At 36.9% G+C, this 16,848-nt stretch overlaps 2 protein-coding genes and 1 long non-coding RNA gene across 3 annotated transcripts; all 3 read left to right on the plus strand.

The window, feature by feature from the left end:
• Positions 1-158: 158 nt before the first annotated feature.
• Positions 159-4,985, plus strand: LOC137193743 (solute carrier family 22 member 13-like). Its single transcript, XM_067605105.1, has 10 exons — positions 159-774; positions 851-954; positions 1,035-1,189; positions 1,322-1,490; positions 1,746-1,866; positions 2,969-3,063; positions 3,145-3,359; positions 3,451-3,559; positions 4,040-4,246; positions 4,427-4,985. Exons 1-10 carry the CDS (start codon positions 403-405, stop codon positions 4,497-4,499), a joined length of 1,620 nt encoding a protein of 539 aa, XP_067461206.1. The 5' UTR covers positions 159-402; the 3' UTR covers positions 4,500-4,985.
• A 462-nt stretch (positions 4,986-5,447) lies between these two features.
• Positions 5,448-12,915, plus strand: LOC137193744 (solute carrier family 22 member 13-like). The gene is made up of 10 exons (XM_067605106.1): positions 5,448-6,969; positions 7,067-7,170; positions 7,316-7,470; positions 7,756-7,924; positions 8,016-8,136; positions 8,571-8,665; positions 8,810-9,024; positions 9,439-9,547; positions 10,455-10,661; positions 11,488-12,915. The coding sequence occupies exons 1-10, from the start codon at positions 6,595-6,597 to the stop codon at positions 11,555-11,557; spliced, it is 1,620 nt and encodes a 539-aa protein (XP_067461207.1). The 5' UTR covers positions 5,448-6,594; the 3' UTR covers positions 11,558-12,915.
• Positions 12,916-14,978: 2,063 nt separating this feature from the next.
• On the plus strand, positions 14,979-16,763 carry LOC137193745 (uncharacterized). The gene is made up of 2 exons (XR_010930888.1): positions 14,979-16,021; positions 16,130-16,763. It is a non-coding gene; the product is annotated as an uncharacterized lncRNA (long non-coding RNA).
• The last annotated feature ends 85 nt before the right edge of the window (positions 16,764-16,848 follow it).

The raw sequence follows: 16,848 nt of genomic DNA on the forward strand, positions 1-16,848 counted from the left end.
CACTATGTTTCTACAGTAGCCCAGAATAGATAAACCAAACACTGGCTCTAGAGAGGGACTTTCATGTTTTTTGTGAGTTTCATGGCCACCATAGGTTCTCCTACATGCTTGGAAAGGGAAAGGGAGAGGGAGGGGAGGGTCCTCAATTGGTTGCAATCTGCATCCTCATTGCGAGATGCCACTAAATCCTACACACTGGTCCTTCAAATCCCATTTTTCATCATTCATACTCTTGCATGTCAACCATTACTAAACAAAGTTTATGTTTTGCCCTGAGATGTGTGCTCATCAGACATTAAGTTACTGACTAAAGTCAGGTGGTTAAACATTTATTTGCTCTATCGCCTGACGCTTAATAAACCAGTCTGCCTGAGTTTTTGTTTCACACACTGCTGTGCGAATATGGATTTTGGAGAGATTCTGAGGGTCATCGGAGACTTTGGATTGTTCCAGAAGCTTATCCTCCTTGGGTTAGCCTTTCCACATTTTTTACTGCCTTTTTTCTTCTGTAGTTTTCTTTTTATCCAGTCAGATCCAGAGCAGTACTGTAACACAGACTGGATCCTCAGGACTGATCCTAACCTGACCACAGATGAGCAACTGAACCTGACTCTGCCCCGGGAGGAGGATGGGACCTTCAGCAGGTGTCGGATGTTTGTCCCTGTGGACTGGAACATCAGTGCCATCAGGGAGTATGGACTCAATGACACCACAGGGTGCCAGAATGGATGGGTGTACGGCAACACCATGTATGAGGCCACCATAGTCACTGATGTAGGTTAAGTATGATGGATAATTTCTTCTTCTTTCTTTGACAAACCAACTGATCTTGCAAGTTCTTGTTTTGCAGTTTGATCTCGTCTGTGACAAGTCAAACATGGCTGGAGTTGCACAGACAGTTCTAATGTCTGGTATACTTGCTGGTTCATTAGTCTTCGGACCTACAGCTGAATCGTGAGTGTGAAATGTGAAATGTTATGAACTATAAACCTTCAAAGCCTTCGTCTGACTGTCACTCACTCTCTAAACTTTAGGTGCGGCCGCAGGAGAACCACCCAGCTACCAGCTGTCCTTCTGCTAATATCCTCTATAGTTGCTGGTGTGTCTCCAAACATCTATGTATACATGGTGTCACAATTCATAGTTGGAGCTGCACTTGGAGGATACAGAATTAATTCCACTGTATTAGGTATGACTTCTTTCTAAACTTATTTTCTTTGATCTTTAAGGGCATTATCACAAGCAGGGATTGTCCTGTTCTTAACCTAGATTCATCTCTCTTGCTCTGCAGTAATTTTGGTGTTTAAAATTCTGTTTGTAGCTACTGAGTGGATTGGGGTCACTAAAAGGTCATTTGCCTCCTGCGTGAGCCAGATGTTTGCAAGTCTTGGACAGTGTACCATGGCTGGTCTAGTCTATGTTATTCGTGACTGGAGAAAAGCACAGTATGTCATGGCAGGAGCGCAGATGATTGTATCCATATACATATGGTATGTAATGTAAATAAAACTACCTTTCTTTGCATGATTAACTATTAATAATTCTGTATTGTATTGTATCTGTAATTCTAACACACTTTGTGGTCATACCTTTCCATCTTATGTTACTTCACATAACAAGATATCCAGCCAGTTTGAATACAGTGTGTTCTCCAATTAATCCTTGTTGGTAGCTCAGTTTCTAATTAAAACTCTGACCCACTGACAGTTTATGGGTGACATTTGGATTGTGATTAATCTTTGAAGGTGGATTCCTGAGTCTGCGAGGTGGTTGCTGGGACAGGGAAGAGTTGAAGAAGCTAAAAAGTTGATACGTAAAGTTGCAGCAATCAATAAACAGAAAATCCCAGAGAATCTGCTGAACGAGGTAAGTCGGATTCAATTTTAAATTAATTAGAACAGAACAGACTTTCATAATCCGCCTGATGTTAATTGTAGCAAAATGATTCATTAATCAGTATAAGCCAGGATTTGATGTTACAGGCCTTTGTGCTAGATTCCAAGCTGAGGAATCCTACAGAGGCCCACTGCAGGTGATAAGAGCAATTTACTCCCCCGTACATGAAGACTGTAGAGGGCATCTGGCTACCATAAATCTAACAGGACTGTCACACAAACAGTGGGACCAATACGATTTCATTTTAGAAATGAAACAGCTCAGGATTTCTATTTGGAGCTGCAAACCAAATTAAATCAGTCATTGTTGTTGTTAACTTCCTAATTCTCGCTCTTATCATAGAGCATCATCATATCAGTGGTTTAAAAAATACTAGCCAAAACACTTAAGGGCAACATGCTAAAGTAATTGAAGTTTAAATAGCTAAACTCTACCCCACTGAGAAATAAACCAGCTCTTGATAACCAGTCTCGAGGCCTGGTCCCATTGCTTTAGATTTTTGCCAATTCATGCTGACAACTGTGAAAAAGTGTTAAAAGGCAACTGCACACATTTTACACATAGCGTAACAGTAAGGGTAATATAGGCCACCCTTCTTTTATGCCTCTGCCTTTTTGAAATGATAATGATCTCATGTTGATAGTGATCACTGCTGACATAGGTTGCTTTTATATTAATTTGATCCTGTTTTGAAACCAGGATCCAACTCCAGATATATTCTAAGCATTGAATATATAACTAACTTCCTTGCTCACTCGCTCTCTCAGCGTTTAAAGTCAGTGCTGCTACTGAGGTGGTGTAGTCTCAACGCTTCCATATAATGTGTAAACCATCTGAGATTATCTGAGGATTTATAAATCAATCCTGGTCCCTGTGGTTAGTGTTTTATTCAGTAAATTGGTTATGATTTAATAGAAAAATTGGACGATAATGACCACAATTGTGTAGCTCTGCACTCTTTTTCAGAGTTTGCTCTGCTTCATTCGTTACTTGCTACAGTATTAACTGCAAAATCACTGCTAGTAGTTATATTAGTGTAATTGTTTCCCCCTGTATAACATTTGCTCTTCAGGTAACTGAGGAAAGACCCATCCAAAATGGGGGAATCAAAGACATTTTTACCTCAGCAGTCCTGATGAAATATTTATGTATCATATCTTTTGCCTGGTAAGTTAAGCGCATTTTGGAATATCGTTTTGAATTTAATTGAATTTAATTGTTAATTGTTTGTGTTTTTGTGGTATAAAGGTTTTCATTAAATCTGGGCTACTTGTCCCTTGTTTTGAATGTGGGTAAGTTTGGTCTGAACATCTTCTTGGTTCAGTTCTTGTTTGGAATCACTGAGACGCCGGCACATCTCCTCTGTATCTTGGTTCTGGAGCTGTTGGGGAGAAAAATATCGCTGATATCAACCCTCCTGACAGCTGGGTTTGTTTGCCTCTTAACCCTGGCTTTCCCTCAAGGTGAATTTCCTGTCCTTCACATTCAGTACATGACGATACATCCATCTGACTGTCAGTGCTTTAATATATTGTGCTTGTATTTTAATTCCAGACAACGCTGTTGTTATCACAGCCCTTGTAACCACAGGAAAGTTCTTTTTGAACTCAGCTTGTTCAATATGTATGGTCTACATACAGGAGTTGTTTCCCACCTCTGTTAGGTATATAAAATATATAATTATAGATATTCTATATATAGTACCAGTCAAAAGTTTGGATACGCCCACTCATTCAAGGATTTTTTCTTTATTTTTACTATTTTCTACATCGTAGAACAATACTGAAGAAATCAAAACTATAAAATAATACATATGGAATTATGTAGTAAACAAAAAGGTGACGACCTCATGGAGCTGGTTAAGATATTGTCAATTGTGTGCAAAGCTGTCATCAAGGTTAACAGTGACTACTTTGAGAAATTTAAAATATAAAATATTTTGGTTTGTTTAACACTGTTTTTTTTTAATACTACATAATTCCATATGTGTTGTTTTATAGTTTTGATGTCTTCAGTATTGTTCTAAAATGTAGAAAATGGTAAAAATAAAGAAAAATCATTGAATGAGTAGGTGTGTCCAAACTTTTGACGGGTACTTTATGTATGCTGTAAATATTGGAAAGTGAATTCTCCACTCTTTCAGGCAAACCGCTATTGGCTTAGGCTCCATAGCTTCCAGAGTGGCAGGGTTGCTGTCTCCGTTGCTCAACATGCTGGCCATATTCCACTGGTCCATACCCATCATAGTCTTCAGCAGCCTTACACTGATTAGTGGAGCTCTTATCTTCCTCCTTCCTGAGACCAGGAGAAAAGAGCTGCCTGAGTCAACCATGGAGGCTGTGGGGAACAGGTGAGCAATCTGCATGGAGAAGACCGATTTATTGGAATGGTTTACCGAGGAAGTGTTGCAATATTTTTATGAGTGAAATCGAAAATAAAAAATATGTAATCAAATTTATGGCCCATCTGACGCTTTTTCCATGTAAACAAATGCATTGATATTATTATTCTGTGTTCATTTTCATTATAGAAATATGACCACAAAGAAGACTGAAAGTGACTCCAACATGGCTGAACTCAGCGGAAAATCAACCAAACTCTAGCTGAAATCTATTTTTTACAGATGTTTTTGTTGTGTGTTACAGCACATTGTACATTGCTGAGTAGAATATTTTTAACTGGACAGTCTTGTACCTTCAGTGTTGCTGTGTCACTCAGTGTCTTTACTCATGTACTGTATCTGACTCACTTGACTCTTTTTACTGCTGTCATTACTGCTCTGTCAGAAAAATAGAACACTGAGACAGAGATTGTACTTCTGAGAACCTGCAACAAATCTCTTTTGATTTCATAAGCTCTGTCAGGCCAGCAATCAAACCTTTGAAGTACACTGCAGAAATCCAGCAAAAAAAAAGAAGCATCTAGCACCAAGATCTGGTCCTAAGAAAGAATGAGACACAATATATATAGCAATCAGCTCACAGGTTTTGCACTCCATCAAATACAGTCAGTCCTAATGTGTCTTATTTAGGTTTAGTTGCAGAGGGAGTGGGGACCCTGCACAGCAGGAGCAAACGAGAGCAAAATAATGTCAGTGGAGGATAAAGACATGAGCTGAACAACAAACCAGTTTGGACAGACGTTTTAGCAGCATTGAGTGTGCAAGAGAGGACGTTGCACCTTCAGTTCAGTTTTCATCTACTTCTTGATACAAATGTGTGGCTTCAAAAGAAAACATAAATCAAATAATCTGTTAGAAATTAAACAAAAAATGCATTTGACAAGTTTGCACATAATAAATGTTACAGTTTACAAAAATATGAGTTATGACCTCTAGCTGCTCTTTTTATCAGTCTGAAAACAAGCTGGTATCTCTTAATGATTGGCTATCTGTCAGAAAATACAGCCTTGGGTTTCTATGAAGTATAAATTTCCATGTTGGCTAACACATCTCTTTCATGGTATAAAGCAGTGGCTCCCAAATGTTTTGCTTGTGATCCCTTAACACAAAGCAATTTCATAATAATAATAATAATAATAATAATAATAATAATAATAATAATAATAATAATAATAATAATAATAATAGAAGAATAATAGAAGATTAGAAAAAAGTAAATTCAGTTTTTTTTTGTATTTCCCATGGTGGTAATCATCTTGTAACCCTTGTGGGTTTTTGGTTCCATAGAGTGGTTCTGTCATAACTACAGAGTCTGAGGTCTGAGCAACAAGCATCATTCAGATGACACATTGTTCCTGTGTATGTAAGACATGGTGAAATGAGGGATTAATTGTTGACTCACTGAGCAATTCTTATAATGATTAATCAAATGTGCAGAAAGCTGTAGAAGTCATGGGGTGTAATAATTTTCACATTTTTGTTTCTTTTGAGCACTGAGTAATAATATGATCTCAACATAACCCGAACCCAAAACATAACATAGAGTCTGTGGTGAAAATTAGTCAGAAACAAGGCAGCATTTATGAATAAGTCAAAATAGGCAGAACTCGAAAAGCTGAAATACGTCAGAAAACAAGTTGCATTTTCCTTTAAGATGATCCTCTTTTCTGCAGACCTGCAGTAAGCATGATAAGACAACTTTAGTATCCTTTACAGCATACACTAACACTCTGTAACTGCTTCACTAACATAGCAATGACATTATGTAACAGGTTTACCTGTCATACACTGTAAGAGTGGTGGTGGAGAAGGTTTCATAAGTCAGCATATTATAGAGTAAGTGAAAGATCAACTTCACTTTCTGTGTGAGCAAAAGTTATAGTATGCTGTCATCAGTTTAGCAGCACAGTCACGTTGTGCTTTTATTAGTAGTCATGGTGGAAATAAAAGACTGAGGTATGACATCCTAACATTCAAAACCTATTTGTATTTTGCAAGATTACTGCAATGCTTTTGGTATGTGCAATTTGAAAAAAAAAAGTTGGTGAAAGTTATTGATCAACGAATATTAAGGCCAATTTTACTCAGGACAAAGAGCATATTGTGAAGACTGAAAAGGTACAAGAGTGAAATATCTGGTTAAATAATCAGTGGAGCTCTCTCTATGTAACAAAATACTCATTTAAATGCTGTCTCGTCTGTCCTGAAATATACTGTCTAGGGTTTAAACATTAATAGACATTGTTTAAAGGTCATCTGCTGGCAGCATCTCTACACTGAAAGCCAGCTCCCTGAACATGGCTGATTTTGGAGAGATCCTGCGGAATATTGGAGAATTTGGATCATTTCAGAAGATCACCCTTTTTGCTCTTTGTTTCCCAAATGTTATTCTGCCTTTTCACTTTGCCAGCCTATTTTTTATCCAGTCAGATCCAGAGCGGCACTGTAACACAGACTGGATCCTCAGGACTGATCCTAACCTGACCACAGATGAGCAGCTGAACCTGACTCTGCCCCTGGAGGACGATGGAACCTTCAGCAGGTGTCGGATGTTTGTCCCTGTGGACTGGAACATCAGTGCCATCAGGGAGTATGGACTCAATAAGACCACAGGGTGCCAGAATGGATGGGTGTACGGCAACACCATGTATGAGGCCACCATAGTCACTGATGTAAGTGATGACTATGACTCTGAGTAATATGTAATACAAATATTGCATCTTTATAAAAAGTCTCCTTTATTAACAATTTGGTTTCATTTTTCTAAAGTTTGATCTAGTTTGTGACCAGGCTAATTTGTTAGAAGTGGCACAAGCAGTGTTGATGGCTGGAATTCTTGTTGGTTGTCTCTTATTTGGACCGTTTGCTGAATCGTAAGTATACTTGAAATTGTAAAAAATATATGTTCTCGGGGCTGTATTATGTTTTTCATTTTTTGTCAAAATACACCACATACACACAAGAACAGTGTTGTAAATGTGTTATATAATCTGACCAGAGCTGTTTTAACTTCTCCAGGTTTGGTCGTAAACGGGCAGCTCAGATTCCAGTCATTGTGATGCTCATATTTACTGTAACAACTGGAATATGTCCCACCTACCCCTTATATTTGACATCCCAATTTATGGTGGGCATTGGCTACGGAGGTTATCGACTTAACGGTGTTATACTGGGTAAGGTATATTGCATTATTTTGCATTTGAGAACACTGGTTTTGGTAAATTTTGCTAAAGGCAGGTATTTAACTATTTATTTAGGATGCAAATTTGGAAGGTGTTTTCATCCCTGTGTGTCAAGACTGGAAGATAATTTAGTAGTGAATTTTATACCTGCAACAGAGGGATTCTGATAACCTTTTACTACATCTTATCAGTTCTGGGGCTTCATATTTCCTGGTAGGAGCAGGGATGTTAGAATAATGAATTTAGGATTAACTATTGTTGATTTTCTGTTTCTAGCCACTGAGTGGATTGGGGTGTCCAGAAGATCATGGGGAGCATGTGTTACTCAGCTATTTGGTGCAGTTGGACAGTGCATACTCGCTGTTATGATCTACTTCATCAGAGACTGGAGACTGGCTCAACTAATTACAGCAGCTCCACTTGCAGTGGTTGCTATTTACATATGGTGTGCATGAACTCTTTTTATTGCCCTCTTGTATTTTAATGGTAAATTACAGGTTATTATTATTACATGTCACTGTCCTTGTTTCTATCAGGTTTATTCCAGAGTCAGCCAGGTGGTTGTTGGACAGAGGGAGGACAGAAGAGGCTAAACAGCTGCTTGTAAAGGTGGCAGCTATTAACAAACGTACTGTTCCAGACTCTCTGCTGGAAAAGGTATTGATCCCTCACAAGAAATTACGTTTTTACCAGTGTATCAACATTTGACTGGAATGTTTTACCAGTAATAGCAAACACTTGGTGTGTATTTCTAGAGGGGAAAAAACTATTACATAAGATAATATACAATACAACTGTTCAACTGCAACTACATAGATTGTGTCAGAGTGATGTTGATTCAGCTCAGTTAACTGTAGATTGGAAACCGCACAGTCCATTGCAAACATGAGCTGTACTGGATTGTAATACACAAATTATTTAGGACAAAATGTCAGAACATCTTACATAAAAAGTTAACAATATAACAGACAGAGCTCATCACCCCTCAGACACAGTGAACACAAACTGAATACTTTTTTTGTATTAGATTATGACTTGCTAACATTAGCAAATGTTAGCATGATGTTGTGTCCATCCCCTGTGCATTACAGATTGTTGTCAAAGAAACTGAGAAAAAGGGAGGCATAATAATTCTTATCCAATCACCTGTGCTTAGGAAGTATTTCTTTACCATAATATTGGCATGGTAAGTTACATTTTACAATATATGTAAATAATACTTCTCTAAGCCCATAAATTTTTGATTAAATGAGATACTAAAGTAATATTCAGTTATATAATTTGTTGTTAAATTTCAGTTCACTTTGCTTGACGAATTCTTTTTTTTCAGGTTCTCATTGAATGTTACCTACTACTGCCTTTCATTCAATGTGGGAAATTTTGGCTTGGACATCTTCCTGACACAGCTTATTTTTGGTCTGACTGAACTACCAGCTCATATACTTTGCATCTGGCTGTTAGAAGTATTGGGGAGAAAAGTATCACTCATGGGAACCCTTCTGATCGGGGGATTCTTGTGCATCTTAATGCTAGCTTTTAATCAAGGTAAAGAAGATGTCTGAAATGAAATTGCATGTTTTTTGTCTGCTACAGGATACATATCTGTGCCGTGTTCTTCATTTTAAACAATATTTCCATAAAGCTGTAATGTCACCATTCTGTCATAAACAGAGTAGATGGTCACACTGAGCCTGATTGCATCCTGCTACACAAGAGCCACAGAATGTGAACAACAACCAATATTGGCTTTCCTGCTCCTCATTGTCTAACTTAGAGAACACAAACACACGTCTTGACCTGCACATTGTCAATGTGAGAATGTTAGCATGCTAGTATTAGCATTTAGCTCAAAGTAATGCTGTTTTTAAATACAGCCTCACAGAGTCATTAGTATAACTAAAGAATCTAAGTCTTGTCTGTGGTTCTTCCTTCAGCTGAAATTGTGTTTTTCTGTTTAAGACGATGCTGTTGCTGTTACTACTTTGGCAACCTCAGGACGTTTTTTCATTAACTGGGCAGGATCCATATGTAATGTGTATGTTCAGGAGTTGTTCCCAACATCTTTCCGGTAAGCTGAATCTCTTCATCTCACTGAACTGAACAATTCCCTTCATCTCAAGTTACACCAGCTATACTGTTAGTTTAGGTCTGTGCCTACAGGTGAAAAACTACTAAGTCAGAACATAGTGATATAGTACTTCATTCTGATTGGTTGTGACATTACCAATAGACATCAACATGTTTGCTGTTGGTTTACTTTATGTTAATTTTGTTGTCTTTAAAGGATAAACTATTCAGTCCAGGATTAAATATTAAACTTTGTAACCATTTTGACCTGGTTTAGTCTAAGGAGAAGCCAAATGTGATAATGTGTGGGTGAGACAGTCTGACACACATATGATCTAAACAATAATTTTCACTGACCTGATCATACCTGACACTAGCACCAGGATTAACTGACATGTTTGTTTAAATGTTAATTAACTCTTGCAGTCAAATTGGTCAAACGTACACAGAAAAAAAAGTCTCCCAGGTACTAAATGATGTTGCGTTCTAATTAGTCACTTTACGTTGGACAGATTAAATGTTTCTATTAAAAGGAGATGATAAAGATCACAATTACAATTACACAAAATGATTGTACACAATTACAATCACTATTGTACTGTTGTACTAATTATGTTGTTACTTATTTAAGCTATTGAGAAAGCTTTGTGAGATTTCAGTAAATTCAGAAAGATACACCTTTTCTTATTCAATATTCCATCACTTCATAGACGCTTAAAGCACTGAATATATGATACATACTCGCCCCATAATTTTTAACATTTTAACAGAGATAAGACAAAGATTTTTTTCTGTGTAGCAGCAGAACCACCCATTCTCTTAGTTCATAAAATGGTTAATAAAACCACGAGGAAATACTTAGAGCTTGCAAACTGTGCTCATATGAGCTGTGTACTTTCCTGTTTCAGACAAACTGCTTCTGGTTTGGGCTCCATTGCAAGCAGGGCTGGTGGGTTGCTTTCTCCATTGCTCAACATGTTGGCCATATACCACTGGTCCATACCAATCATAGTCTTCAGCAGCCTTACACTTATCAGTGGAGCTCTTGGCTTCCTGCTTCCTGAGACCAGGAGAAAAGAGCTCCCTGACTCAACCGATGAGGCCGAGGGCAACAGGTAAGCAATCTTCAGCCTGACAGCTTCTCCTGATAACACCTTCATCAAGGCCACAACCTTGACCAATCAATACATTCTTGTCAGTGACGTGTATAGTAACAGCCCCTGAAGATGTGTGAATTAGATAAGTCGGTAAATCTACTTGTGGTGTAGGCTTCACTGGTTAAGCAGGAAAGAGCTTTGGGACCCATTTCTGTAAAAGCCAGCCTCCTGATGGCAAACTTTATCTGAATGACTGCAGCAGTTATCATCATTAAGGATACTGCATTCATTGCCCATTTTAAATCAAACATGTTATAAAAATGTAAACATCTGACTGCAAGAGTTTTAGTTTTTAGTTCAATATGAATAACTGTCTATTAGCATCTCCAAATGACAAGTGAATCAGTTTATCCATACTGTAGATATTCACCTTTTTGAAATTCAGTTTTTCTGTTGCTTATGTTCTACAATAGATACTTTAAATGTATTGAAGTTTTACTCATTTAGTTGTGTCCTTCAAATGGTATCACTATCCTGACTGGATAGTGCTGATAAGATAATCAGGTGGGCTGGAGGCACAGTGAAAGGGGTCAGTGTTCTCTACTGATTTGTGTGCATCGTCCATAATCATAGTTTGTTTCTTTAGAGTCAACTGCCAGTTTGAGTATTTTTATAGGACTGCCCAACCAGAACCAAATATATTTCTGTAGTTTTGTGGACAATGATATCTAAATGAAATACACTACAATGTGCCATTGAACAATTTTGTCCAACATTGTGACACATTCACTGTCCTTGTTCAATTGAACTAATATGTACTTTTTTGTATTCCTTTATCCCACAGAAACAAGAGCACCATGAAGAAACAAAGTGAATCAAACATGCATCTACACAACAAATCAACCAAACTATAGTCTGATTAATCCTATTACTGATTTTTCTGCTCCACTGTCGGCAGCAATTCAGGATGGTATTGTAGGTTGATCTAAAGATATAAAAGTTTAATTGGAAGATTACCATGAAACTTACTGAGCAAATTCATACCTTCCATTTTGGATAATGCATGAATTTTCTTGTAGCACCTTCCTCATTCCAAAGTGACAAGATATCTCAATATTTAATGAGCACAGCCAATAAAATTACTGACCACATTTGTGCTCCCATGAGGACAAACCCTCCATGATCCGACCTCTTGTGCCACTTCAGGAAAATCTTAAGAATAGCAATCATTTTTAGTCTGTTGAGGGTATGTACTCAGTATCATTATCAGTGCAATTCAAAACCAAAAAGTATTAAATTGGCCGTTTTCACAAAAGACATTTTGACATGTCACAGTAGGAAAAGCACAGGTGTAAGTAATAAAATGAATGATGGCTGAATTCCATTTAGCTGCTTCAGTTTCAGGGTCCTGGTATAGTGCATGCTGGCTCACTGTCATACTGTCATGACTTACTGGGACACTTGACTAGAACAGAGCCATTGTTAATGTTACAAGTAACACCTGCGCTTCTATGCTTCTATATGAAACAGAGAAAGTCGCAAATCCTCACATTTAAGAAGCTGTAACAAGAAATCTTTTGGTGTTTTTGCTTGTTCGGTGACATAAAATCAGTAATCAAAATTGTTTTTCTAATGATTGATTAATTGACTAATCATGTAAGCATTGATTGTATTGCTTCTACAGTCACTCTATGCAGTGGCTTTCTTGGCTGTCATACATTCAAACTGTGCGCACTCAGTTTTTTATAAATACCAGTTGACTGGTGGGAAACGGCCTGGACGTCCCAGATGAACAACCTCCTCCTTTACCTACAACATATAGATATTGCCATCAAACAGCTTTTATTGTTTCACCCTAAAAAGATTACTTAATGGTTTATCTCATGCTTAGTTTTTGTTGTTGTTTTTTTTTTTTTACCTTGAACTAACACAGTAGCGTGATACATAAATTATTAGCTGTTAATAGTTATATGAGACTGACTTTCTACTGAAATATGATTGCCTAGTTCTCAATAAAAAATGTTCACAGTTGTGTCTTTGGATTATTCTGAAGGATGTCCTTGTCTCTGGAAAAACTGTGTTTGATTATTTAAAAGCCACAAACCAAATGCTGTTTACCTCCATTATGTTGAGGTGGTGGTAGAAACAAATTAAATAAAGTATCAAAAGTGATTATTGCATGAAAGGCACAAGGTGTAGCTAAAAGCACATTGAGATTACACCTGTTGTATGAAATGTGCTATATAAATAAATTTGACTTGACTTGACATGAATACAATGAAAACCTGGAGAGAATCCCCTCCCAGCAGTTTGTGGCCAGCACTACTTGAAACATTTCATACTCACAGCTTACAAAAACTGTAATTATATGCTTCATAAAAGTAGGATTTATTTCTTCAATAGATTGAACATCATGTATCTCATAAACTCAGTGTAGGTTTTCAATCATTGTACTCTATGTATCCTGTTAAAATTATATTTCATACAGCCTGTCAGACAAAGTGCCGTTTCCCCTTTCAGGATACATACAATGCAGGAATTATTCTAATTGTACAGTCAAAAAAAAGTAGATTTTTTTTTCTTATTAAATATCTGTTTGTTTGCGGACAGAAATGTCAGGAAATTGATATTAGTGTGAATTTAGTGTGCACATTGAGAGTACGGTGACTGTCTGCATTTCATCTACTCTCCATTTATGTACAGAAATTACAAGAAAATTTTAGCTGTTACTGTTGTTGTTACAATGAACCAGGAGGACTTCCAGTCTAGAAGACTCTTTGGCAGGAGACTTAATGCATGATGAGATTATGAGACAATGACCTCCTCCTAATTACTGATAAAACAAAGGGCCAAAACAATACAAACAAGTCAATCTTAAAAACTAAAAGTAAACTCTTAAAAAAGATGAGCTTTTCAATGAATGTATAATGTTCTTGAACAGCATGCACTGTACTCTGATGACTCTGCATGAAATATTAAGTACTTAACTTAAAACCCACATTGAGTTTATGAGGTGTATGTTGTAGACCTGCTATTGCAATTCAGCAAAATAACCTTGTAATAAGTTTCAGTTTTTGAATGTTTTCCAAACTAATTACATTAAGCCTCTGGCCTCAGCTGACAGTGTGAGAGATACTTTACATAATGACCTCTTTGCAAACTAGGTTGTTAGCTAGCATTCACTCTAAATACTAGAAAACTGAAGCACTCTTGATATAATAAAGGAATAGTTTACCATTTTTGGAAACACAGCTCACACCATTATTCTTTCAGACAGCAAGATGAAAATATTATATCTCACATTTGTGTCTTGCCACGTTCACATGATAAATGACATGATAAATGGTAACGTTAGAAGTGGGAATGATTTCCATGTTTACAGCTCAGTATGGTTGCATGACTTGCTATTAGCTGTGTGGGGGTTAAAAGTACTGTGCATTGCCAAATTAGCACTAAATTCATGAAGTTGGCTAACTAGCTAGCAACTCTAAAGCTGTGTAAACACACTGTATCTTGTTTAACTTGCTCACACAAAGATCCAAAACCACCTGCCTTTGCAGTAGGACTTTTCTATTGTGAAGTTATGAGTGAAGTGAATTTGTAGTTTAAAAGTAGCATTTTTTATTTTTAATAAATGCATTATTTATTGACAGCAAACCTTGACACAACCACATGTACACATAGAGGCAACCAGTGTCCAAGCTGACCTACCTGATGAGCTCCCTCAAAGAATTAATGCTTCTTTCACGTTGACTATATTTATATGAGATTAGCACTAAATTTATGATGATCATGTCTCTCATACACAAACCTGCAGCCAACTCATATTCATTTTCCTGGTGCTTAAATTGGAACTACTTGCACAAACTGATGATATAACTTATTTCATCCGAGACTGGAGACTGGCTCAGCTAATCATCATAGCCCCCTTACAGTGGTTGTAGTCTATTTATGGTGTACATTTGTTCTTTTTTTATTGACCTTTATTATTTTATTGGTAATAATGACTTAGGTAATAGGTAATTATACAGTATAAAAATATTAATTTTCTTGTTTCTGTCAGGTTTATTCCAGAGTCAGCCAGGTGGTTGTTAAACAGAGGAAGGACAGAAGAGGCTAAACAGCTGACTGTCAGGTCAGCAGCCATCAACAAACACACTGTTCCAGACTCTCTGCTGGAAAAAGTACTGACCCTTTTTTTCTATAACAGTTCATTCATAGTATTGAGTATTAATATGTGATCCCTAAAATGCTTTGCTAATACTTTTTTTTACACTGTCACTACTAGCAGGTTGTTTATGACACTTATGTACTGTATGATACCTGAGAAAAATGAGATGCCTGAGGAAACCATCTCCTATTATGCTTGTTTATCTCTGTCTATGATGCAAGAGCAGCACATCCAGATTCATCCTAAACTTATTTCTCAGTCTTCCAATCTTTAAAGTCTACTTCAATAATGTATTTTTTTTAAAAATAACACTATGGCTACATTTGCACGGCTTGTCCAGCCTCTTTTCGTACCTCAGACACCATCTGTTCCATCCAATCACTGCCTGAGTTTCAAACACTGCCTCCTCCCTTTTTTGCACCAGGTGCACCAACCACCAGGAAATTCCACCAATTTTACACATCAAGATGAGTTTACTACTCATGATGAGTAATACTCAGCCTGTGAAATCAGCACTATAATGCCTTATGGCTCTGGAATAGCATCTTTTAAAAGCCTGAGGAATAACTGCTAGTTGTTTCACAAATATCTCTTCAGACTACAGAAAGCTGCATTACACACGTTTTGAAAAGTGTGTTTGGTTGGTAAACTCTCCTCTGATATCACCAAATATCACTAAATAATATTTGTGTTACAGATTGCTGAGAAAGATTTTAAGTGCAAAGAAGGCATAAAAGTTATTTTCAGTTCTCCTGTACTGACCAAGTATTTCTTCATCATAACTGACATGGTGAGTTGAAATTTCTAAGAACTCCACTAACCTCCTAAAACTGCACTTATTAATATTTTTATATTAACAATGGATGAAATCACTGTGTGTAATGTTTAAAAAGTCGTTCATAGTGCACAGAGAATTACCACAGACTCTGCTGATAACTCTACTGAGCATTTTAGCACCCTTCAACTCATTGTTTTGGTTTTACAGACCTAACACTAAACTCACATCACCTTTGTTTTCAGCAGCAGCAGCAGGCAGCTGTTTTCAGCTTCACAGCAGAAGGTCCTTGCATGTTACATGTTACATGTTACACATACCCGTCACACTCTTTGGCAGCCTCACACTGGCCAGTGATGTATTTTGTTTCCTGTTTCCTGAGATGAGCAGAAAAGAGCTTCCTGACTCAACTGAGGAGATCAAGAACAACAGGTAACTATGGCCAATATGTTCATTATTATACATATCATTAGACAAGTTTATATCTCTTAGATTTCCTCATTTCTTGCTAATATCTCTCATCTGTCTTTTGTCTTTCAGAAATGGGACCTCCACAAACACAGCAAGTTGTCCAAATCCAGATTCAACTAAGCTGTAGACATGTTTCTGAGATGTGTTCAAAATGCACAATGACAACACATCAATAGACCAAAATCAGCTGTAGAAGTTCAGAATATAAAGTGAAGTACACACAGTTTGAATCCTGTGCTTTTTTCTTATGTTACTTAATTTCTTATTAACTGAGTGGTCATGATGTTGTCAGTAATGACCAATATGGTTTTTAGACTTGTTCTTTAAGACAGTTTTATTCTCAGTATGGCACACTGCATGTAAACAAGATAAAATCATTTTTTGACAATAAAATTCTACAGAATGAGCATTAAAATTACTCAAGAATAACATTTCTGTGCTTATGTTTACAATTAAAATAAATCAAACTTTCTTTTAAAGGTTGTGGATAAGCACTTAAGCACAATCGAGAACTCCTGACACCCGCCTGAAATTGCTACAATATAACTGGTTGATGCAAACATATATAACTCCAGAAAAGCTAAACAGATATAACAGCCTTATACCTCATATTTTTATTAAATGTGAGAAGGAAAAAGGTACTTTTTTCCATTGTACTTGGCAATGTACAGAAATACAAAAATTCTGGCAAGAAGTGAAACAATGTACTCAAAATATTTTACAGATTCAAGTACCCTTAATTCCACAGCTGTTTATATTAGGTTTACATCCAGATAATTTAAAACTTA

The sequence above is a fragment of the Thunnus thynnus genome, chromosome 12 (assembly GCF_963924715.1).
Source record: "Thunnus thynnus chromosome 12, fThuThy2.1, whole genome shotgun sequence".
NCBI lineage: Eukaryota > Metazoa > Chordata > Actinopteri > Scombriformes > Scombridae > Thunnus > Thunnus thynnus.

Coding starts and splice junctions, on each gene's coding strand:
- LOC137193743 (XM_067605105.1), top strand. CDS start 403: ATGGATTTTGGAGAGATTCTGAGGGTCATCGGAGACTTTGGATTGTTC. Junction 955..1,034: donor TTCGGACCTACAGCTGAATC/GTGAGTGTGAAA, acceptor TCTAAACTTTAG/GTGCGGCCGCAGGAGAACCA. Junction 1,190..1,321: donor AATTAATTCCACTGTATTAG/GTATGACTTCTT, acceptor TTCTGTTTGTAG/CTACTGAGTGGATTGGGGTC.
- LOC137193744 (XM_067605106.1), top strand. CDS start 6,595: ATGGCTGATTTTGGAGAGATCCTGCGGAATATTGGAGAATTTGGATCA. Junction 7,925..8,015: donor GTGGTTGCTATTTACATATG/GTGTGCATGAAC, acceptor TGTTTCTATCAG/GTTTATTCCAGAGTCAGCCA. Junction 8,666..8,809: donor TTTACCATAATATTGGCATG/GTAAGTTACATT, acceptor CTTTTTTTTCAG/GTTCTCATTGAATGTTACCT.